The 25,510-nt window shown below is 36.0% G+C and overlaps 1 protein-coding gene and 1 long non-coding RNA gene across 3 annotated transcripts; both read right to left on the bottom strand.

The window, feature by feature from the left end:
- Positions 1 to 121: 121 nt before the first annotated feature.
- On the bottom strand, positions 122 to 10,000 carry LOC117415411 (testis-specific gene 13 protein-like). 2 transcript variants are annotated; one of them, XM_059027307.1, is made up of 10 exons: positions 9,914 to 10,000; positions 9,506 to 9,678; positions 6,825 to 7,059; positions 4,713 to 4,810; positions 3,505 to 3,599; positions 3,188 to 3,268; positions 2,482 to 2,697; positions 1,796 to 1,932; positions 1,497 to 1,639; positions 122 to 1,180 (listed from the first exon to the last, which is right to left on the bottom strand). In XM_059027307.1, the coding sequence occupies exons 2-10, from the start codon at positions 9,528 to 9,530 to the stop codon at positions 1,029 to 1,031; spliced, it is 1,182 nt and encodes a 393-aa protein (XP_058883290.1). In that variant the 5' UTR covers positions 9,531 to 9,678; positions 9,914 to 10,000; the 3' UTR covers positions 122 to 1,028. The 2 variants fall into 2 exon arrangements, with proteins under 2 accessions (XP_058883290.1, XP_033881609.3); XM_034025718.3 differs by lacking the exons at positions 3,188 to 3,268; positions 9,914 to 10,000 and having other exon boundaries at positions 9,506 to 9,905.
- Positions 10,001 to 11,088: 1,088 nt separating this feature from the next.
- Positions 11,089 to 15,267, bottom strand: LOC131737541 (uncharacterized). Its single transcript, XR_009329187.1, has 2 exons — positions 15,082 to 15,267; positions 11,089 to 13,873 (listed from the first exon to the last, which is right to left on the bottom strand). It is a non-coding gene; the product is annotated as an uncharacterized LOC131737541 (long non-coding RNA).
- Between the last annotated feature and the right edge of the window lie 10,243 nt (positions 15,268 to 25,510).

Consider the following 25,510-nt stretch of genomic DNA (forward strand, 5'->3'; position numbering starts at 1 on the left):
GTTTTGTTTCATGAAGTGCGCAGCAGCGTTTTAAAACTGGAGCTTCTTGTCTCTGGGTCGATTTCCTGCCAGTCATGTTTGTTGTTTTTTTCTTGCAAAATGTAAAATTAGTAAACAACACTTTTGAGAGACTCAACTGTTTATTCAATGCCTTCTTTCGGTAGTTGTAGTTTTGTACAGCATATGGGGAAGCCCCACATACAAGATGGTAGACATACAGAATCTATAGGTTTAAATTATATGAAGAAATACCCATGCAACTGAAACACTGGCAGCACATGAAAACAAATACAAACAATTATTTTGACAAATTGCAATAAAAAAGTGTGAATGAGAAAGAAACAAGTAAGGTTGGCACTAACAAAAACATAATTCAAGGCAATTGCACTTTTATTACCTTATGAACAACATGTGCAGTAGTATTTCAGAATCTATACGTCTGAATCTTGTGCAGGTTAAAAAACATTACACATGTAAAAAATGCCTACTAAAAACACCAAAACGAAACTGTAGCTGCAAAGTTTTTCCACAACAGTCTAAAAAGTTTCTTGCAAAACATTAGTTCGTCCCACAAAAAAGACTTCAAAGTTCCCTTATAATATACTTACTTTCAAATAAAAAATACTTGTACTCCTCTTGACATTAATTGAAGTTTTCATTTTATAAACATACTATACATTTAGAGAAAAATATATGAAAACTATATGATTTCAGTAGGGTTAAAAAGCTATTTTTAATTAAAAGGAGTTAAAGCATTGTAAATAGAGGCCATTATTTCTTCTGTTAAAATGGTTCTGCAAACAAGGTTTTTGGACAATAATTAAAAGTGAGATCAAGTTAGCATACAACAAACTGGCATCCTTTGCTGAAAAGATTCTCTGAAGTGTAAAAATATAGCAGACATCTGCACTCCATTCCCTAACGAAGTTCATAAAAAATAATACAAAGGCAAGCAGAAACCAATTTTAAATTCCATAGAATTTTAATATTTGTGCAGCGATAAAGAGATTCACATATTAAAATGAGAGCTAGGGCAGATCCACAGTCCATTGAGGCACATTTCCACATTTAAAGGCGCCTTGTCCTGGTGCAGCTACTGTGCGTGTGGTCTCTATGACAGCAGACATGGTTAGAGGCTCCCAGTTCCTGCTGGATATGGCAGGAGGTTCTTTCTCTTTACCTGAAGAAGAACCATAACATTATATATTTACAATCAATTGCATTCTTCTTTAGAACTATGATATGGAATCTTGCAATGCAGTCATTTTACTCAATACTACAACCAGCAACAATAATAAGGATGGCTGCTGTTCAAGTATTGGCCATAAGGGGGAGCACTCCTTATAAGTCTTTCCATTAAAGCTGCACAGCTTGTATTTCTACTTAAAGCTATAGCCACACCCTGACATTTTCAAATTGAATAATAATAATAATAATAATAATAATAATAATAATAATAATAATAATAATAATAATAATAATAATAATCCCAGAACCTTTAGGGGTGTCCTTTGAAGAGGTACTCTGTCCAGACTTCTTGGTATCCAACAGCTTTGGTGGCAGCCTGATTCTCTTCATTGAATAGTGATCTGAAAACCATCTATCACTACAAGCATGTAATCGTTCCCCTGATAGAAACCTACAAGTGTGTAAGTGTGTTAAATTGAATTGAATGCTTTCACAGAAACAGGGAAGGTAAACTTGCAGTCTGAATACAGTCAGCAGATACAAAAGCAAAGGGACATTTTAACACATTCACATTTCGTCTTTAAATATGCCCTTAAATATCTGTTACCTATTTGTCTGTTTCCTATCAGCTTTGCTCAATCCCTGCTCCTTCAGATTGACAGAGTTTCTCACTATCCTGGATAGTTGTGTTTTGTGGTGGTTAAGAGGTGGTAACCCATGAGGTTTGTGAAAAGGCTCTTCAGCCTGTGAAGATACCAATATTATAATTGTTACTTGCTAAATTCTTTCATGCTAAATTGTTTCAAAGAGCAATTATTTTCTAGTAGCTGCTCAATGCATTAAATTCTTTTAATCAATAATTACAGAATATGAGACTTCCTCACATAAATAAATGGTTTCACTTGCATGCATACAATGTACAGTATACTAAGTTATGAACATGAGTGACAAATGACTATTCACACTTCACTGCAATATTTTGTAAAATGTTAAACAATTGTGAAAGACACCACTGCAACTGTATTAAAATGAAATATTATAGATTATATAACTAAAGAAAATGGTAGAAATTAGTCATTTATAAAGGTCAGCTTTAAGCTGAAGACAAAAACCTTTGCAGTTTAGCCCTCAGTATTAGACCTATTCTTAAAGAATTTGATACATGTAATACCCTTACATTTCAGAATGAATTTAAACAATCAAAAATCTCCTTAATAAGAAAACTAAAATCTTAATTTATCCCTGATTCAGAACAATGGGGTTTATTCCAAAAGTGAAGTTAATATACAGTACCTTGTTCAAGGAACCAGGGGTAAGATATTTCATTGGACCACTCTTCCCTTCCAAGTCATTAAGGCCCAGAAGTGGATTATTGGCAATAATCAATGAAGTTTTATCTTGGTTTGATTCTGATGCTCTTTGCATTAATGCTAGACGGCTTCGGTAGCGGGCCATCTGCCTTTGAAACCTCTGATACTTAGTGGTGGGTAGATTCTCAAATTTGGACATCTAATGCAAAGGAAACATGTCCAACTCAATCCAATCTTGAATGAAAATCTATATGGTAGGTTTGTAAAAATTATAAAAATCACAATGTTATCTCAATAAAAATAATAATAATAAAATGATAAAAGTAATCTCTTTGGATTTGCAATGTTTGACTGAATAACATTGCTTTAGTGTTTTACTGTAGGCCCCTTTTACAATGTTAAGAAAGAGAATAATATACCAAGTGTGCATGGCCGTAACTAGCTATGAGGACACCGAGGTCGTGTCCTCGGTTGTTTTTTTGCATCATCAATGCTGATGCTCATGTGAAAATTCTGGTAAAGTTAAAAAAACTCCTTAATTTTCTGTGTTGGTTTGCCGTGTAACATAGATCTGGAGGTTGAATAGTAAATACCAAGCAGTCATATAAATACTGCCAGCTAGAGCTTGAAACCTAAGTTTGACCTCAGTAGAATGTCATCTCTAGTTACGACGCTGCAAGTATACATACTTCATCTGAGGTAAAAAAAACAGGCTGTGAACAATCTTTCTTTCTCATCAGGATGCCTCTAACGTAGGTGTCATATGCAATCTAAAGAGAAACACAAATATCAACTGTAGTTATGAATAATGACTTACATCAGTTGTACCGACTTCTGACCCACTTCTGCCTCTAAAGGGAGGTCCCAACCAGACCATGTTCCAACCAGGACCAGGTTTTCAAATGCTTTGTATTTTAATATTATAAGCATAACATTAGACCAGGCAGAGGACTTAAATCATCCAAGTTCTTAGTGTCCATTAAATCAGCTAACTATAGTGTGTTACCTGTAATGCCTGAGGAATTGTGGAGTCCAGTTGTGTCTGCTTGGATTTGGAATTGTCTCTCAGAATTTTCCAGATGTCTTCACAGTCCACAAAACCTGTTTAAAAAAATCTGTGTAAGTAACAGAAATGTCCCCGCTAAGGGTATAAATAACACAACATATTTCAGAACCATGAAAAAGCAGGCTAACAGCATGTGAAATCGATATTTAGTTTAATCACAAACTCAGGTACAGATTTATCAAAATCAGACAAGTGGTTCTCGAACCTCCAGATATAGCATTCAATAGCTCGGCCAATTAGGTGTCAATGCAATATGTGGACTAGCATGTCAAAGTTTAAACTAAGAGAAATAAATACTTTTTAAAGGTATATGGTAATCAGATAAGACAACAAAGCAGTGATGTTGTCAATGCATTGTAATGCTGTTTCATTACCCATATAGCAACATGATTAGTTGACATCATTGTTTGGTAAATGTATCCATGGAGTTGACATAAGGTCAAAATTAGAAGCAGGAAGGGTAAACAGTAAAAGTGCTGTATCATGTATTATATGGTTAATTGTGTAAAAAGTGGTTACATGAACATAAGCTGAATGGCTTGTATAAAAGGTTTACTGTAATTCACAGTTCTCAAGCCAAACAACACTTGCAACAGTGGATTTTTTAAAACAAAATAAAATATTTATGGTCCTTCTTTTTGCGAGTGCCGTTTTTCACCTGATTCTCAAATGATTTACCGGGCTGTTCTTATGAAAAAAATAACTGCTCACAATTTTTTTTTCTCAAAATCTTTGTTACTTCCTGAAGCAAAAACAGAAGCAATAGTTTATGAAAAGGCACAGGACTCGGAATAAACCAGAAAATCATATTCAGCAAAATAAAACCAAAATACTATAGATTATTAATATAAAAAATGGCAATTGTTTCAAAATAAACATGCGAAATTCATCAAACGATGCTTTAGAAAACATTAAAGATGATAAGCTACAAGTTTGTATGATACAGTAGCCAACAATTATATTTGGAATCTTCCACTTTGTCATTTTATTCAAGCAGATTGCATGCAAGGTGCTACATTTTATGGATTGACTGAACATATTCTCTCGGCTTTCATTGGTTAATCGGCTCTGGCAAACTAAAGAATCTACTTAATGAAAAAACAGAAGTTAAAAGGTTCGATCTATACAACTTCCTTGGTATCTCTCACCTTTTGTTTTATTTAATACCCATTTGGCTCTTGGTGAAACAGTTTTCTCCTCAATAGTTGGGTGAAGAAAATCTTCGGCTGCTTCTTTTCCTAAAAAACTATTAAATAAAGTCTATAAATAATCTTGAAAAGCACACAGTAGAACAATTCTGTACAGTACATTACCTTGATTTTTGGATCTGGGAAGTAAATGCTGTTCCATATAGTCACATTTTAGGAATATCAGGTTAAATCTCACACCTTGTAATGTAACACTTTTATAATAGGAAATTACAAATACAGATTTTAATATCTATTTCACATGTTATTGGCCTATGTTTTAATAATAAAAATAGCAATGTCTTGTTCTTACCTTTTAGACATAAGGTAACAGATTTTTGGTAATAATGTAAAATGTTTTTAATATTTTAGACAACAGTGTTGTAACCAGGTAAACAGAATGTTTCAAGAGGAGGATTCCTTCCTTTTATGAAATCACAGTGTTCTAATCCTCAGTGTTTAGGTACAATTCCATTGCTTTGGTAACTGTGTATTCATTATTACTGTATTATCTTTTATTTTAATTTTTTCAATTGTTTCAATAAAGCATTCAGCAAAAAACAAGTACAGAGTAGCAAATAGAGTTAAAAATCAATTGATAATAATGAATTCAAATGTTTAATTATACATATACAATACATGTGCCAGCACGTCCAATATTAGATGCTAGGAAGGATTTTAATCTTTACTAAAATGGATGGAAATTGTAATATAATCTTGAAGTATTTCCTTAAAGTGACAGGGTAAAGTATAATACTGGTGAAGTTCGGTTTCCCTATGGTTGGTAGCGCTGTGCTCACTGACTCCTGATACCTTAGATGGAACCGACCATAGTCAAGTGGCACTCAACTCTGGCCCTCGAGATCTATTCCAGTCTTGGTCTTTATTCCAACCAGGTCCTAAATTAGTTTATTGCCTCTTAGCAGCTTCAATTAACTACATTAAAATATGATTGGAGTAAATACCTGGACTGGATTGGATCTCGAGGGCCAGAGTTGAGCACCACTGCCTATGGTCGGGTTGTGGCGACCATCTTGGTGAAGGTGAACAACACATATGCTTCAGTACTCTTCTTAAGGAATGCAGCCATTGTTAGGAGCGAGAACTGCATAATTAGTGACAGGTATATCACTGATTCAGTTGGTGGTTAGGAGTATATAAGGGGAACATGTGGGATATGGGGTTGGTAAGCCTGGGGATGAGGAGTGACGGTTCCAGCTCTGTACTGCGTATAATCACGGTTTTGAACTCTAATTGTTTTGTTGGTTATTAAGTACAGTACAGTATTACAAGTGAATATCTTGTTGGAGAAACACAGACCCGGTTGGAGGAGAGCTGGGGGACTATTTACACTGCTGGAACTTAATGCCTCACAGGACAGGACTTAAAGGGATCATCCTGAACCTGTTGATTTCAGACTTTATTATTTTGTTTTTGGATTATTACTTTGTGGCAGTTTTATTATTTAACACAAACGGTGTATACAAATAAAACACTGTTGAACTTGAACTTTATCGGGCTTGTGTGACTTTTTTCTGTAAATGCTCTTTACAACACCCTTGGACCTTCCACAGTTCTAAATCTATATGTTAAACTGTAAACAAATATCTGCTCGCCTCTAAAAGATTCTGAAGCGCGTAAAATAAATCGATTATAGATCAAAATAAAATCTTGTCATAGACTTGTTTTGTTTTATTATTGCTTAAAATATTGACCGCTTTAACATTTCACTCAGCAGACCTTTGTCAGAGTTATCCATAGCAAGTATTAAAAATCAATAATGGTACTTTTGAAGAAAATGTGAAAGTTATGATTGGAAAAACTTTCTATTTTTTTTTTTCTTTTTTAAAATGTATTTTTTAAAAGTCTTTTCATCTCTGTTGAAATTTATATTCGTTTTTGGAAAGTTAAAATGTGAAAAATGTGTTGCAAACTTTATCCACAATATATAAATGTACAGATCAGTCAAAAATCAAATTTTGTATATTCACATTTAAACAAAATTTGTGAAAAACAGAGACATTTAATAAGAATTCCTCTCTATAACATTCTGCCCAGAAAATCTGCACATACCTGTAAAGAGTCTGAATGTACAGCGGTATCTCTTCCTTAGACTCTGTGTCAGACAGAATCGCACGCTCGTTTCCCAGGCCTTCGTCCTCTTCAGGCTCATAGATGGGTTCCAGTTCTGTGCCAGTTACAGGAGGAGAGAAGGCTGGTGCTGCTGCAGCTGCTTCTCTTCTTCTTACCCAAAGACTTCCTTTCTGATCTCCTGGTTCAGGGTTCTCCTGGAAGCTCCTACAAAAAGCTAATGATGCAGTACCCTTATAAATGTTTACTATGGTGAACATGAATGATGCATAGTGACAGCATTATAGAGCACAGAAACTGTAAGAATACAGAAGTATTGTAAGGCATGGTAAAAACCGCGACAAAGCATAGTATAAAATGCCTAGTAGAAGCATAGGTAATGCAATTCAATATAAACCATAATGTGAGCTCATCTACAGCCAGGTTTTAAGGGATACAGGATACAAATATGGAATAGGTGGCAATCTAATTAATTTGGCAGTAAGGATACGCACACTATCTAATCAACATAGGCATGTATGACAGATGGATTAAGTTCCAGATCTGTGTCTGGCGTTCAAAACCATATGATATTAACAAAGTTTGAATATGTAATTTTTACATTTTGGGTTAACTTCTTGATTTCTTCTTTGTTTAAATATATGGGCTACTACATTTGAACTCCTTTGAAAGGATAGCGCAGGTGGTCAAGTCTGGAGGAGGACTCAGAGACGGTTGGCTGCAGTTTAAGTGCTTCAAGCACGTATTTATTTAAAGCAAACAAAACCAAACAGGCACAAAAATCAAAAGTTAAACAAAAACAGTCTTGCAATACACAATCATATAACATAAAGAACCCTTACCCAAGCTGTGCTATCACAGTGAAGAATATAAACATGCTCTCTCTCTCTCTCTCTCTCTCTCTCTCTCTCTCTACAATGGATTGTTGGATACAGCTCATTATAGTAGTGATGCACTTACGCAGGAAACAAATAGTCAGCTCATGTCAGGACTTATCCCTCAACAAAAGATACAAATCAACTCACCTGGACTATGAACAGAAGAACAAGAGAAAAGGTTATGCGTGGGTGGCTCATGGCTCAAACAAAGAGTGAACATTTAATTGATACTACTATTGATGTTCAAGTAGCAGTCAAGTTGTGATTTTATCCAACTAGCGGCTTTAGGTGAATTTATCCTGACCCTAACCCTAACCCAAAACATACCATACCATTTAGCATATATGGCATGAACGTTTAGTCATTGGTCTGTGGTTAAGCAATGCTATGTTTAAAATGCACTCTAATGCAGTGGCAGGCTTTATGGCAGTTCCCCAGCGCTGCACATCTGAAAAAAATGGGTGTTACCATATGCAAATAAAGTGTAAAATGAAGGCTTATCCAGTAGGACTCAAACACTGGTCACTATACAGTTGATATAAGCAGCTTGCAAAGCTTGTGCTGGGTGAGAGGTAGCCTTCAAAACAAACATCATTATAAATTAAGTGTCTTATTATATTGACACACTGGGTACTTTTTGATGAATACTGATTTGACAGGAATATAGCTGCCTGCATTTGTCTAGACTTGTCATTGATGTAGCACTGTAAGCAGTGGTTAAAGCCCCTTATTTAATCTCCCCTTACCTCCAGATTTCCACTTTAACCACTGACTGTAGGCTTGCTTCTGGCCTGGATAGTAGCAGAGGTAGCAAAATAGCTGCTACTGTATGGGCCATTTGACCAGAAAAGATTGTTCACTGGAGATTAGTGTCTGATGTTAAGAGGGCTCTAGAGGGCTATGTTTGAACTAATCGAAAAAAGAAAAATGACTTGCAAAATGAAAACACATCTTGCAATACAAGTGCAATGAAAAGCATTTCATAAGCAAAACTGCTTACAAATGTAATTTTATTTTATGAACAAACAGAGTAAAATAAAAACAAACATTTGGGACATTATTTTAAAGCAAGTACAAAGAGACATTTTCAGATTAGAATAAAAATATTTCACTCCTATAAAACTCACAAAAAATAACTATATAACTACTGCTTTCTGCGACTATGCTGTTTGTATCTAGCTATTAAAATTGTTTTTTTCGTCCCAGAAAATGTGCCTTTGCACTTGCGTTGAAATAGATAGCCATTTACAATAAAAGGTAGAGCATACTGTAACAAGTGCACCATATACCATAATGCAAAAACACAAAATATTTAACATATGGTGGAAAATAAACCCATGAGCTATTTACTCCAAATTGTCATTAGCACATTTTTTCAGAAAGGAAAAACTCATCCAATGACGTTACCAAACCAGAAATAAACAACTAAACAACTTAAAATATAGAGGCTTGTAAGTAGCCTATGTTGTTTCTTATTCATTTTATTTGAAGGGAGGACATAGCTAAATACAGTAGCTTGAAATAATGTATTATAACCTGAAACCAAAGCCTTAATTATATCTTTCTTTTTTATTTTTATTTTTGGTGATAAAAAAAATAAAGTTGAAATGTTCTAGGTTATAAATAAATATAAATATATCTTTAAAAGTTGGGCATTTTTAGAATGGGGTATATACTTGCTCTCTATTGAAATTCTCCTTTTTTATGAATTAAAATTATAAGACATGTCTAGTTGTACTTTGTAGTTTTCTCAGTAAATGGCAAGCACAATAAAACATTGCTTACCTATTGCTTCCTCTGTGTTTTCCATTTGAAGCTTTTGTCCTTGCTTGTCAACCCTAAAAGAGAACTTCTTCCAAGCTGTTCAAATATATTAGGCACTTTAGTTTGGTATCTTCAGCATCCTTTCATTTCCAGAGGATACAAGGTGATTCTCTTCTTCCTTCAACACGTATTTGCTAAACACATACAATACCGTTTTGAAATGATACTATTGAAATGATACAGGGATTTAAGATCCAATTTGATATGTATACCGTACTTTGACATACACCTGCCCTAATACCCCCCTTAGTTAGGTCTGAATCTTCATTACCATATTAAGGCTGTCACCCTGTTTATAGGTGTACAAAAGCCACTGTGTTATTAAAGCAACCAGAACAGTGGCAACCCTGAGTAAATGGCACACCTTACCTGCACTGCAGAGCTCTACAAAAGCAAACAGCAAAGAGATTGTAAACTACGGAGAGACTGTTACTGCAAGGCACCAGAAACATCCATCACATCCTCCGGAGTCCAGAGGAACCCAGGCAACGCAATGGCATTGACACATAAATAAAATGTCAGTTTGCAATGTGTTTGTTTATTTAGCAGCCTTTTCTGCCAAGCTACTGTAATTAATAATTCCATTGAAATGCAGCGAGGGCTTGAATGGGTAGGCTGCTAAGTATATGAGACTATCATCGCAATAAGTGAATAAATTGTACTTATGGCTTGTAAAACTAATCAACCAACCAGCTGCATTAACAAACAGCACAGACATTTCAGTCTTATTATACAAATACTAATTTAGGACATCATCTTATAATGTTAACATTATACCCTTTTTAGAAAATGACAGTTCAACCATGGGTGTCTTGGTGGTAAATTAGGCTGTGTTGAAAAATCTATTTCGGAGATATTTAAATTTGGCAAAACATATCAAACTGGTTCAAAGTCATTTGGAGACGTATTTATTGTATAAATGTATAGCGCCAGGGAGCAAACTTTATTCGTCAAAACCAAGAATGTTTACTTTCTATCCTCCATTGGAAAAACAGTTTACTCTGTTGTCTATCTAGAACCAAGCAATAATTGCAATAAAAGAAAACGGTACGAGGTCTACCTAAGGCCATTCTCTGAAATAAATAAATCAGCTTGGTTTCAGTTGGGGGAAAAAAAGTCAAATATTGGTGTCAAACAATGTAGATGTTCACACCTTATGTGCACCCATGCTTTGCCACGAAAACAAAACATTAAAAAGGGAGTAATAGTTACTTGTGCACATCTTTGTTTTGGGGCTCAGCTTCCACACAAGCTTACTGCCACAGTACAATAACTTCAAATTATACTGCATTACTCCTACAATAGCTTGAAGTCAAAATTGATCAAGAAAACCCTATGAATTCAAACTTATGTGTTATAGGTTTTTTTTTTTCAACTTGTCATGCTATTGGCAATTATAGATATTTGTCCACAAAAAGACATGTAATGTAAAGCTGAACAGAGCCAAGCACAAGTGCATCAAATGCTAGGTGGGTTTTGCTACTATTTTTGTCTGTGTGTGTGCTAACAATAATAAAAAAACAAAAACTACTGACACCTAGTAATATAGTTCCATACATGTTATATTGGATTTGCAAACATTTTTTTTTTGAGAAATACAGAACACATCAACTGAATACATGAAAAAAGAAACAAGGATAAGAAACAGGGAGAGGCACAACTTTAATAATTAAGCTCTATAAGCAGCCACTATGAGAAGGTCCGGAAAAATCTATTTCTAAAAGATAGTTTTTCTTGCAGCAGTCAGGCAAATCAACAAGACACTGGTGGGAAGTTATTTTTGTACAGTATATATTTGTGATAAGATTTGTATTTGTAACACAAATTGAGATCATCTTTTATTTTTTTACCTGCAAAAACTAAAGCAGGGTGTATGCAATATTTAACAATTGAAGAAGAAAACTTCAAGCAAGCCTTGGTGTCTGTTGATATTACAGGTTGTTTATATTCCACAAAGGTAATGTTACATGTTTCCTCCATTTCTTGAAAGCTGAGTCAGGCGTGCTCCTGCTTCCACTGCAACAGTAGTACGTTTTAGAAATTGTAGCTTGTAGAAATTGTAGATTGTAGCTAACTGACATACTTTCATAAATCTTACTTGTCATGCAATTCCATTGACTATGTAGGAATCAAATACGCAGATTTGAAAGAAGCATGATATTGCAAGTATGTATTTTCATTGTAAACATGACGTTGGGTACTACACCAGGTAAAAGAAAGTTCTCAGTTTGCCTGCCTTCCCTTCCAGGAAATCTGCTACACTTTCTGGGTCATTTCATCTCAGCAGTGTCTTCGGGGTCAAAGCAGCTTACTGGTTGCAAAGCATTTCTATTGTGATGGGAAGTAGCTGGTTGGTTACTGACAGCATAGGCTGCCCTGAAGGGACGGGGATAATGTCACTCTCCAGGTGAAATGAAGATGAAAGTGCAAGACTGCAATTTATTTCACCTCGTGTAGTTCCAGGCATCATGTGTTTCAAACTAACATTTGAGACCTATATCATGAATGATTACGCATGCCGCGAAAAATGTATTGAATTATTTTGTTAGCTACAAACACTTTAAATATGTAAGAAATATCTTAGCACTCTGTGGTGCAAGAAGAGTGCAATGGAGAACAAAACATGTAAACATTTCATGTTTAAAACAGAACAGGGTTTAACAAAACGAAACTCTCAAATTATAAGTCGGAAGCGAGCTCATTTTGTAAACAAAACCTCCTGATATTGATAAAAAAAGAATCTTGCAGAAATGCATTACTGCAAAGTTGTTTATACACCCATTAAGCTCTCTCTGATTTTAAATCTGAGGTCGCTTTATATTTCACTAAAGCAGCACTTAGTAATTGGATCTGTGTTCTTCATGTCTTCTCCCTACACATTTCATGATTTAACAAACAGATGCATCAACGTATGTAAAAACATGTACATTTAAAGAAAAATGTGGATTCAGGAATCTGGGGCCCTGCTTATTAGGTCTTTGGATATTTCTAGTTTTGTTTAACATGTTATGCTTTCCTAATTACTGTATGTAACCAGTCTTCTTTGTAAATACATCCAGGTGCGAGGCAGATGGAAGTTACATCCAGGATTCTTCCTTTTTCAGGGCAGCTGCACACAGGTGAAGTGGTCTATGGAGGCACTCACAGTATTTGTTTTCATTTATTTGTAAATCCAGCAAAAGGAAAGTAATGGTATATACTGTAATCTATGCAGAATGGGAGCTAAGTGATGTCATGAATTGGCTGTGAGCCACTTTTCCATTGCACATTTGTCTTGGAAATACCACCGGATTTGGTTACACCTTTAAGGTCACTGAAAAAGTCCAGCTATAATCTATACATGGGTCATCCACAGCTTTTGTAAACAGCAGAGCCAGTTCTAAAGCCTTGAGTATTTTTGTGGGACTAGCTTTTATTACACTCTATTTTAAGTGTTACTGATCATTTTACACCCTTGTGGAATGCTGTACAGATAAATACAAGCGATTTGAACCTTTTCACAGTCCTTTTGTTTACTGCACATCATTTGTTGTTCTGTATCATATCCCTTCAGGAAACAAAACATCCTGATCTTGACAAGAAAGTCTGTACACTGAAATGTTCCGTCTCTTCATTGCTACTTTGATTTGAAGCAGATGAATGTATCCCCAGTCATTATAACCGATTTCAAATGGTGCTAGAAAATACTGTGGACTCTGAACACCAAAAGAAACCAGTCATCCTCCAAAGGGGTTTAATGGAAGAAATGGAGAAGTAGCAACAGTTCATAAAACAATAACAATTACAGGTAGAAATTCAGAAATCTTTATTTAGGAACATCGAAATTGTTAATTTGGCTGCAAATATCATTGATTTTCCAAATTGTAATTGTTTTTCTTGCTGACAGGAAATTGCTGCACACTTTGGTTTTTAATACCAAGTCATGTGCACCGGAAATCTAGAACATGCCTCAACCTGTGCTTGGTGTTTCAGGCATCTAATACATACCATGAAAAAAATCTAGAAATGTACACATTTTAATGCCATTTTTCTATAGCTTGCCCCAGTATAAATGATTTAAAACCATGTCTGTACAAACTCTTATATTATTTATGTTACCTATATCAATTGTAATTAATTTCCCTATGATGCAACTACCGTGAGATAATTGTCCATTCTATTCTTAATGCTGTCATTCTTTCTCCAAGAACACTGATTTCAAATGGTGCTAGACACTGCACAGTTACATCTAAACCACCATATGAAACCAGCCTCCTGGGGAAGAGTACAACGTTGGGATGCAGTTTTCTGGTACTTGCGGTAAGGGTGAATAGCATTAACTCCCAGAACCTAAATGAAAGAGGACAAATCTGTTATTTTAAACATTCATAACATACAAAAAAACAACTCTTTAATTACAAAATAAACATACTTGTACTTAAAATAAACCAATTCAATTCTACAGAAGCTAATGAGGTAAAAGTACCTCATACTTTATCCTTAACCAGGCTTAATGGTTAAAATGTGAATCCATTAGCTTGCATTAAATCAAGCTAATTACAAACAATTGCTTTTCCAAAGCAACCTGTGGGTATACTGCACAGCCAGATGCACAGGATTATTCTCTGCAGACATGCTCCTGCTGGAAAAAACTAAACCACCACAGGGCAATATAACTATTGACCGTTTCTGCCCAAAGCGTAAGTATGGGTGTGACCAAACATTTAAGGACAGCAAATTAATAGGCATTTTATTGATGTTCTGGAAAAAAAATACAAAAAAGTGAATGCGTATATGTTGCTTAAATGTGGCATTCTGCCACAAGGCAATGTTTCCCTAAATACATTTTGCAGAAAAAAATTTGCAATGGATGAATGACTGACTGAACACTAAATTCAACAGAATTCAATGCAATGTGTATAATGTGGCCATGTTAGGTTCAATATTTGGCTTACAATCATTTTTTGGAAAAACAAAAGATCATTGTTTTAAGTACAGATCTAAAATAATATAAATCACCATTTTGTTTCTATAATCATTATTAATGCAGCTTTGGTATCCAGTGCTCTCTAGTTATAAGGCAGCCTTTTATACCAATGAGACAGTAGGGTGATCAAGGCTCCCATTTACCCAGTCAACTAGCACTTGCATTCTCATTCAGGTAGAACACAAATAGCATGGCCTCTCAACTATGGCTCGCAACAGAATTGTATTTTGTTTCATAAACATTTCTTAAAAACAAATATATAATAATTTGTAATGCACTTACCAACCATGCACAAGGAATATTCAAGAAACTGCAGGGAATATTGGCCATTAATCGTAGTCATGTTATAATATATAGCTCTGTGTTCATTTTGGTTTACCTGAACCTTTTGCCTTTTAGCGAAAAAGCTTTCACATTCATTAAATACTACCAAGAGGAACAAGGCTGGTACCAATACAATCCTATTCTTTACTGACTTTCAGTAGATATATTTAAAGCCTGTTTAGTAATGTTTTATTGTATCCTCTCTTTACCGGGCGAGCATCAACAAATCCACTATTAATAACCACACCTGCCTTGGGATTTCCTTTCCAACCCGTCTGTTATTGAGAGATGGTTCTGTACAACACAGAAAAAGGTTGTTCTCTTTCAACGCTTCAAGAATGCAGATTGTTGTGTTTTGATGATAGATACCAGAACCACAGGGTTGGCTGGAATGCTCAAGGAGATCAGCTCAGAAGTTTGGCATGTAGTAGAAAAAAACAAGAATAACAAAACGCTAACTAGAAAGTAAATATCAGCATATAAAAGTGTGTTAAATTTGAGCAATATTGTAATTTTTGTCAACAGTGCAATATTAGGATCATTTGATATAAAGTACTGTACTACTTTCATATGTAAGAAATACAAGGTATTGCTGTTTAAAATCTAACTGACTGGGAAGTCCAATGGTCAACTGAGTGTTAAATCAAAGGCACTGTATATTCAGAAATCGTACTTAAGAAGACCCTAACTGCCAACATCTGTAGTATAATTCCATTACCAATGTACATAAATGGAACACTTGGCATGACCCACACAATACAGGTCAGTCGAAGGGGCTTTATTTACAGCCCACTCTTTAGATGCTCTCATAAACAAAGGTATTGGCAGAGTACACACAGGGTTTCTGTCTTACAGAAAGTAATACCAGCACGTTAATGCATATCTTCATGTCATCAATTCATAGTGCTCTATTATTCTGCATCTATGTGTTTTACCCAAATAAACATACCTTGTTTACAGTACCTTGGAGACTGTTTTAGTTGTGACCGTTCATTTATCAGAGACCTAAAAAGAAAAACAAGTTTAAATATGTCATTAAAACAAGCACCACCCTACTATATTGATTCCTATGGAAACAGTGTACACATTAAAAAAGGGTGGATACAACCGAAAGGCTAAGCAGTAAATCATCATGTCTTGCCCACGAGTCCTATACCTGGATAGAAAGGAAGACGATGGTAAAGTACCTCTATCAGTACAAGTGCAAATAGAAACAGGTTATGCCTTTGTCTTTCTTAGTCTAAACACTCATAATTACTACATCATGTTGACGAATATGTACCAGTCTTGATCATAGTTTTGTCAATAGCAATTTTTAATAGTTTTATAGATAAGGCAGTTTCTAAACCTGTTGCATCGCGTCTGTGTTGCTTCAGGTGTGTATGGTCAAGTCGCTGCGAAAGTATCTTGTCGCCCGATGAAAAATCGCATCGCGTCTGGTGTGTGGGCGACCTTTAATCATCTTGTGCTTGTGAATGACATCTTAATGAAAAGCAATTTCGTGTACAGTGTAATTGCAGTCTTATGGAAAATCCCTGTATGACGAGGTTCTTCAGAATTGCTAATCTTTAGATAAACAAGCACAATCCCTTATGTTGTTTCATGGCATATTTATCATACCCTCCTCTCTGTTTGGCATTCATTAGGGACTTTTTCTTTCTCAAAATGAAAGTCTGCAAGAATGCTGTCTCCATTAATATAAATTAATTTTTACAGTAGTGAACTTTAGTTTCACTTCAATAATGGCTTCAACAGCTTATATACTGATGTTAATGTTCAGGGCAACTCTGGACCAAAGAAACTTAAGGGGATCTAATGGAGTCCTTCCACTCCATACAGTGCTATGCTTTAATTCGAAGAAAATGCTTTTCTCCTCGTAACTGGGATCACAGCTACCACGATCACTTGAGATTACACAATTGGGTCACGCTTTATTTTAAGGGCTGGTTTTTTTTGTTTATTAACTGTTAACAAACAGCTAATAAACATGTTACATTATTTATTTTCTGTTAACTGTTAGTTAATAATATATAATAGGCCAGCTAAAACTGCAAACACCAGAGCCCTATGGATGATCAATCAAACACCAGAGCCCTATGGATGATCAATACCCAGTCGATCATATGCTTGAAAAAGGGTTCAAATTGTTACTGTAGTAATGTTTAGCAAATTAAATCGGGTTTTTATTAACCCTAACCCTTAGCTAAAAATGAACAATGTTTGTTAACAGTTAATAAACTAAAGAAATGGCCCTTAAAATAAAGCGTAACCCACAATTGCACAGCAGATGCATAGTTTTGTACCTCAGGAATCAGTTAACAACACTCTAAATGATATGATGGTCCTGTATTTTAAATGCTTGGGTCAGTTTAATCAGCATTGTTTAGAGTTAATGAAACAGGCACAGTGGGCTAATGAAAACTGTATGATCTAGTTTCATCTATCATTAGCTGTCACACTGATGTAAGTCTTGGAAACCATAAAACTGAAGAATCTAGAAAAAAAGCCAGCAAATAGAAACACTGGAAGCACAGCACCCTATTCATCACACTGCAGGTGGGTGAAGAATTTCCAGGTTTTATTCAGAAACACATGAACTTTTGGCCCTGGGTTAAGTGTATCCACGGATTCTCCAGCTCCCAAAAGCTAGCTTCTGTCGAAAAGCTATTGCAAACATTTTAAAAGAAGTGTTTATAAAGATTTTTTAGGCACAGCTTTGTAAAAAATAGAAAATCACAATCTAGAAAAACTGCAAGGCAAACTTGATACTATTTCTTGAATTCGTTCATTTTTAGTAAACTCGTTTTTCAAAAAAATTATTTTAGATAGGTACAGAAGTGTATAAAGAGTTTCACGGAAATATGAGCGTTTGGTTGGACCTCATGGTACTGGGAAATGAGTGTGACCTGAGAACAGACTGCATGTCCTGTTTATGGGTGACATTCCATTAAAAGAACAGTGGGATTTTAGAATGTTTCCATTGCAAAGGATGTTTGCGACGAGAAGCCCACTCTTACAAAGAACATGATGGATGTCTTGCTGATTAACCTGCTGTCTAGTGACTTACTGCTACCTTAATAAAATGATTTAGTGCCAGTAAATCTCAGTAATCATACATGGAATAAAAAATGAGTTTGTTCTTATTTTGTCCAGTAAATCACACACCTATATGCTGATAATCCACCATAATGCATACTTACTGAAAATGCTCAAACAAAATCCTGCTGTAGCCTATTCTGGCGGGACCAAGATAAATAGGGAATAAAGCCTGGTATTCGTGAAACTTTTCCATTGTCATCAAACTTTATTTAGAGACTTTAAAAAAACATTATTTTGTATATACAGTGGGGCAGTGTTAACTGCAATGACAATTAAGATATTCAAACAGGCAGATTGTACATGTTTTTAATAGCTTGTGACAGTTTCAGAGGGGGTGCTGTTATGTATAAATAACTATGTACAGTACATTAACTAAGCCCTATGATGACTATTACCATAAGCTATTTTGATCACAAATGGTCTGAATTATTTACCCTGTAAAATGCTGGTACAACACTGTTGTAAGCTTTTTTTTTTAAAAATTTTTTTAACCAAGACTCAAAGATGTAGCGGCTCATTTATTTTTGCTGTCCCTCTTTTCCCCACCTAGAAACTGAAGAAATCACCACTCTCCTGTGTTTAAGAAATTTCAAATACAGCATGCAGCTGAGGTTCCTAGCAAATAATGACACAATATATCTTTCCTGTAGTACTAATGAACCAGACATCTAACAAGTTCAGCATAAACATATTATTTGTCTGGGACACAGTGTCCCTTTTTACACACAGTATTGTAAATCTTGTAGTTTTATAATTAAAAAAATAATACTGGTTATGCAACAACAATCATGCTTTGTTCTGAACACCTGAGCTCCTGCTATCTAATGACACTGTTTGCATGGAACATTAAATACCCAGACATGCCCTGTTAAGCTATAGCAACACTTAAGCTACTTCAAGGAGGTAAAACACAGCACTAAAATCAGCTCTGAAATAAATAATGTAAGGGTGAAATGTAACACACTGAGAGCATACCAAAGTCCCTGAACTGCTCAAATGTAAATGGTATAATAAAAATAATTATAAATCACATATCAAAAATCAACCAAGCACAGTGAAGTATTTGTCAAGCTTCCAGTATCTTTTTGTGTTACCAAAGCTTTAGTATGAACAAGAAAACTAGTTTCAATGACAAATGCTTGAATCTTTTCCGGTAGTACTAACAGGAAATTGCAATTATGACAACAACTTCTAACTCTACATACTCAGAAGTAACATTCAGGATTCATCCTTCCGCTTCCCTTTCCATTCCAATCAAAGCCACACAACTCCAAATACTATTAAGATGACACAGCATTAGCCATCATTCAGTGGAACTAACATTAGGATACTACTCACCATAATGCTATTTAGTAAATATTTTCTTAATTTATATAAAACCACATGTTTTTTCAAGGTCTTAGAAAAAACTATTATAAAGGCAAAGTTGAGGGACAGCCCACCTACACCAAAGTGTGTGCTACAGATGCCAGATGTTTCATGCATTAAATTACACTGTTTGTCCAAAATGATTTATCTGTGCAATACATTCTGTAATTCCCTCTTTTAGTTCTCATTTTTCGTTAAACATGGATGCCTCTTCTTTTAATTAATAGTAAATTACTGTCTAGAGCAAAGTTGCGCAACCAAACATACATATAGGCATATACATATAAGCAATTTCCCTTAGAATTACTGTTAATTTTATTTCGTACAGCACGATACACATCACAAACCAAATATACAAAACAAAACAAAGCATTAACATTGTACTGTTACCATATACACACGCACTGCACAATAACACAAAGCAAATTAAATATCTACGTGCTGAAGCGGTTTTTATTTTAGCCGACAAGTGGTTCAGCTGTAGCAGGCAGCAATGTAGCAAAAGGCACAGGGCAGTGACGTCACTTCCCTAGCAACAAGCCTCCTATGTTGGGAATGGGTTCTTTCAATGCAGCGGGTTTGTGCATTTGACAAAGGAGAGGAAGACTCATAAGATTAGTTGGAGACAAGCTGATGAGAACAATTACCCTCCGCAGTACGAATTAAACTGGTGTGCTGGTTTTTTGGCGAAAAATTAGAAAAAGCAAGTCAACAAATTTTTTAAAAATATTTACAATATATTCATAAGTGAAATGGAATTAATAGACTGGGCCGTAGTCAGGCGATAAACGGGCCGCGGGTTGCGTGTCCCTGGTCTAGAGAAGTGTGTATATTAAATGTCCACAAAGAACAGATTTACTACAACTAGAGAATACACTACTAACGCACTGGGGCTGTGGTATCTATGCAACCAACCATGTCTTACCTAAATCTGTTTCCTACAGTAGTACAGAACAGAATTGTATAAAACCGAAAACAGATTGATAGTAATAGCAAACTAGATTTCATACTTTATGTCCTAAAACTATGCTTTTATAACACTATGTAACACAATTTTTGTTCCTGGGTAGTAAGTGTTATTTCCTAATTGCTTATGCCTCAAAAGTATAGAAAATGGCTATTATTCCCCACAAACTTTGCTTTTGTGACCAGGACAGTGATATTTTGAAATTTACCTATTTCCAATGAGAAAACGGGCGAATTTGTGTCTTTTCGTTCACAAAGTCAGAAAAAAACAACATATGAATCCAAATTAACATGTATTTATACTAAAGTAATACAAAAAAGATTTAGAAGTGAGTAGTTTTTCGAGATTTACGATTATACTTTCACGAATCAGCCCCCAAATGTAGTCTCCCATCATGTTCTCGTTATATTGTCCTTGGTAGCGGCGTTCAAAGTCCAGTATATCCTGGTGGAAGTGCTCGCCTTGCTCCTCCGAGTACGCTCCCATGTTCTCCTTGAATTTATCAAGATGAGCATCAAGGATATGGACTTTGAGGGACATCCTACAGCCCATTGTGCCGTAGTTCTTCACCAGAGTCTCAACCAGCTCCACATAGTTTTCGGCCTTGTGATTGCCCAGGAAGCCCCGAACCACTGCGACAAAGCTGTTCCAAGTCGCTTTCTCCTTACTAGTGAGCTTCTTGGGGAATTCATTGCACTCCAGGATCTTCTTTATCTGTGGTCCGACGAAGACACCGGCTTTGACCTTTGCCTCAGACAGCTTAGGGAAGAAGTCTTGAAGGTACTTGAAGGCTGCCGACTCCTTATCTAGAGCTCTGACAAATTGTTTCATGAGGCCCAATTTGATGTGCAGTGGTGGCATCAGCACCTTCCGGGGGTCCACCAGTGGCTCCCACTTGACGTTGTTCCTCCCCACAGAGAACTCGGTCCGCTGTGGCCAGTCCCGCCTGTGGTAGTGCGCCTTGGTGTCCCTGCTGTCCCAAAGGCAAAGATAGCAGGGAAACTTGGTAAAACTGCCTTGGAGACCCATCAGGAATGCCACCATTTTGAAGTCTCCTATGATCTTGATGCCATCTCAGAAAAATGCAGATATGTATCCACTTAGGCAGTTGGAACTAAACTGAACTGGTGGGCTTAAGGTCCCTGTATTTATACTACTATTTATATTACTGGAAAGTTCTAGAAGTTACTCCAAGTTTACTCAGCACCGAATCTATCTGGAATGTTCTGGAAAATAGGTAAATGTCAAAATATCACCGTCCTGGTCACAAAAGCAAAGTTTGTGGGGAATAATAGCCATTTTCTATACTTTGGAGGCATAAGCAATTAGGAAATAACACTTACTACCCAGGAACGAAAAAAAAAAAAATTGTTACACGGTGTAATCAAAAGACACTCACTTCTCATTACACTAATGATTAACTGCATTAATTTCCTGAGCCACAGGCTGAACCCTGCAAGACCAATAAAAAGCCTCTTTCCCTTGATGCTGTTCCGGGAACACCTCAAAACAGGGTTTTAAACACATTTTCCTGGAATCACCAAATCCACGACTGTTGAATACTGAATTAGACTGGTCATTTTAAAAATACATCAAAAGGGTGACTAATGCCTGGAGAGAAATTCCCTAGAATGCCTTAATATTTCAACACTAACTAAAAGGGGTTTAAACAGTGCTACAGGTGCTTTAAGTAAACAGTTCTGTTGTATGTGCACGTGCCATTAAGTTTCCTCTAACAACTTACTTTACCCTACTGCAACAGTGCTTACTAAAGAAGCTGTGCTGACACAGTTATTCCCTTGACAAGCCAACCAGGTGAATGACTATTAAATACTGTCTGAATAAAAACCTGAGCTGGACAGCTTGCAGATATACAGTACAGAAGTATCACATGATTCAAAATAATACCCATAGACATGAGTACTGATTAGGTTACAAACATGCCATTTCACATTGAGCACACTATACAGTAGTACTGTACATACAAGTCCCTTAATCACTATTTCTAGTTCTCCCAATACATCATTTACTATAATGCAGACAATGTAATGTACTTACTGTTTTAAAATCTGAGGCGCATATTGTTATATACTAATGAGCATGTTGTATCAAAAATCACCAAGAGGTCATTTTTTTCTCTTAAGGCCTATTAAATTAAAAAATATATATATACAATTTTAATAATTAGTTACCATAATGTTCCAAGGGTGATACACAACATTTTTTTCCCGAAGGATCCATATAGCAGCTGTGTTACATTCCACATAAAATAGCCTATGCAGTGACACAAATGCATGTTTTATAGGCTTTTTATCTTTTATATATGGTATGGCATAAAATACCACAGCACAGCGCTTTGTCTAGTGTAAAAGAGTCAGGTTATCTTGTTCCTGGAAATTGCAAAGGATCTATTCTGTTAACACAAGGCATTATCAGCCTCATCCACTCTTATGACTCATTTCCATCCACAGCCACTTTTTGGCAAAAATAATTAATAAAAAAGCAAATAAAATAATCAAACATTACATGGTAGATATTTTCCTGATAAATAGCACAAAATAATTCCTGCAGATATATCCTGGCAGCGCAATCCTTCAAGCATGGAATTCAGGATGCTATTTCTTTACACAGTGTACCAATTTTCTTGTCAAAATAAGCTTAAGAAGTGTACTCCCACTGTTAGGAACATGACACCAGTCTTTCAATCGGCTCTTCAATAGTCTGAATAGACATGTAGTGGGGATTGAGAGCAAGACTACATGACAAGCTGCTTCACCACCAAAAGCTCATTAAAGAAAGAAGGGTTAAACAAATCGGTACTCACTTTACATCTCTAAACTTAGATAAAACAGAGCAGGAAAAACATCTTACACTTTACAGCACACCGCCACGACCCAGCAAGGTTTTATTGAGAGTGGGCTTGGATGCAACTGAAAGCAGGGACCGGCACAAACAGATTAAAAAAAAAAGAACGCATACTGTATGAAGTATGAGACACAGTGAATTTCCACTCAACCCACCTTAATATCCGGTTGTCCTGGTTTTTTTGGTCTTGCGCCGTGGTTTTCCCAAGCCACCTGGCACAGCAAGCCACTCTGCCTCTGACTGTATGAAGTCCTCTTTTGCTGCTTGCTCTTCCCCTCTGTCACCTTCACATGTATTAAAGAAACTTAAGAGAAACCTGGCTGTGTTTACAAAATGCTGCATGTCTAAACTCTTGCTTCATGTCGTACTCTTAAAACAGAGGGAGTGGAGGATTGAACAAAAAAAAAAAGGAAGCACACACCCATTAGAAAAAAAAATGGCAGAGAATCAAGCATGTCAACTACAATACTTCACAGAAGCTGCTCGCGAAAGAAGACAGGAAACAATAGTATATTTAATGGAATATCAGATGAAAATAAATGTGTTTGATCAGTAGTGTACATACATTGAGTTACTGCGTACTGCCCCACTTCACTTTGAACAGAAGCAAAATTGCTGAAACCATTAGACCTCCAGAGAAGCAATGGCAAATACATTATTATTAAAAACAAGCAATCATTCAGAAGGCTTTAAAAATTCTCAGCGAAGTTAAAATGAGGCCAAATACTGAAATTTGAGATTCACTCACCCTCTTCTTTCATATGACATCAGTGCAGCACATAAAGGCAATGTGCACGTCTTTGGATTTTAAAGCGTTTTCTATTTGAATTCATGTAACAGATATACTAACCTTCACAACATACTGAAGCCCCATCAAAAACCACATCACATATTCCTGTAAAGCAATACACTGTTACTTACAGTAAATACTGGTATATAATATAGTGAATTATCAGGCATCTACATGCCACCCGCACAATCAAAATGTCCATATAGAGCTTGGATTGATTTGGAAGTAAAAGAAAACTCTGGTAATTAATGCTATTGTTATAACATTTAAAACACATGATCCTCATGTATTACGTATCTATGTATGCACGTAAGCCCAACCCATAATGGGGAACATGTATCGAGATTGACGACGCAGCGCTAAATTGGTGGAGTGTAAAGTAGCGTTCAGCCACGGCACAAATTTTAGCCCATCCCGAATGTATTAACTGTGTCAAAATCAATGAGGCACGACGTAAGCTGACACATTTTTACTTAAATGCGCTGTGCCAGTGCTCAAAATGGGCTACTGGTAGCAGAGATGAACAGACTAATCTGAAAAATAGCGCCTCCCCTCCAAATTGGCTACCTCAATTAAACAAAAGTTAGGTCATTTGGAGAGGCAGGAATGACAGTACAAAATTAAGCTTTTCTAAAGGTTTACTTTCAACATAAAAAGACAAGTCTAAGGAAGTCTCTATAATTTGGCTCAAATCTTTCAAAGACAGTTCCACCTCATTCCTGCAACTGCATTAAGGTAAGCATGGCAATGTAATCCAATGGAAATATTAATCTCCAGAAACCCCCCAAAAATAATTCCCCAAGCTTTGTGTGGGCTTTTAGCTGAACCAATGCCTGGCTGTCACACACCCTCAGAAGTCAGAAGTTGTCAAAGGTCTCTGAGATGCAAAGCAAGATATGTGATGATATACCGTAACTCTGTGAACACTTGCAAAAACATGTGACATTTGCTCTGGATAGATTGCCTGTGTACATTTTCATAAGCAGGGTATGGCATTCTGTGACCGGCCAGGGACTACTTTGACCTCACTCCAAGTACAAAAGCTATCAGAACACTAAGTGAACAGATACATACAAACCCCTCCTTTGCCTTGCCTGAATTCCTCCAGAGACAACATTCCTAAAATCCTCAGGGCACTGGACACAATGAATTATCCTTTAGACCACGACTCCTTGAAGAAATGCAAAGTCTGTGTAATGTCTTTCAGATAACACTTATGGAAACTTAAGGGAAAATCTAAAAATAGAAATACAGTAACTTGAAATTATGACAGCCCAACTACCACCACCACCACCCAAAAATAGTTTTTGGTGCTTCCTCAAAAGAAGGAATAACCACATCCGAATTCAATTAGTATAAAACGATTCAAATATAGGCAGCAACCTAATTAACGAGGGACATAACAAATTAACTGCCCCTCATGCTGAAGTTCTTTAAACAACTGTTTTTTCTACCCCAATTAGTTAAAAAAAAGATAGTATATCTGCACCAAATATTACAACAAAATTTCTTTCCCTGACTTCATTAAAAGCCATACAGTGCACACCCATCTCTTATTCTCTCAGCTTGCTCAATAATAAACATACA

Source organism: Acipenser ruthenus, chromosome 7 (assembly GCF_902713425.1).
Source record: "Acipenser ruthenus chromosome 7, fAciRut3.2 maternal haplotype, whole genome shotgun sequence".
In the NCBI taxonomy this organism is placed as follows: domain Eukaryota; kingdom Metazoa; phylum Chordata; class Actinopteri; order Acipenseriformes; family Acipenseridae; genus Acipenser; species Acipenser ruthenus.

Coding starts and splice junctions, on each gene's coding strand:
- LOC117415411 (XM_059027307.1), bottom strand. CDS start 9,530: ATGGAAAACACAGAGGAAGCAATAG. Junction 3,269..3,504: donor CAATTCCTCAGGCATTACAG/GTAACACACTAT, acceptor GTTTCTCTTTAG/ATTGCATATGACACCTACGT. Junction 1,933..2,481: donor CCCCTGGTTCCTTGAACAAG/GTACTGTATATT, acceptor GTATCTTCACAG/GCTGAAGAGCCTTTTCACAA.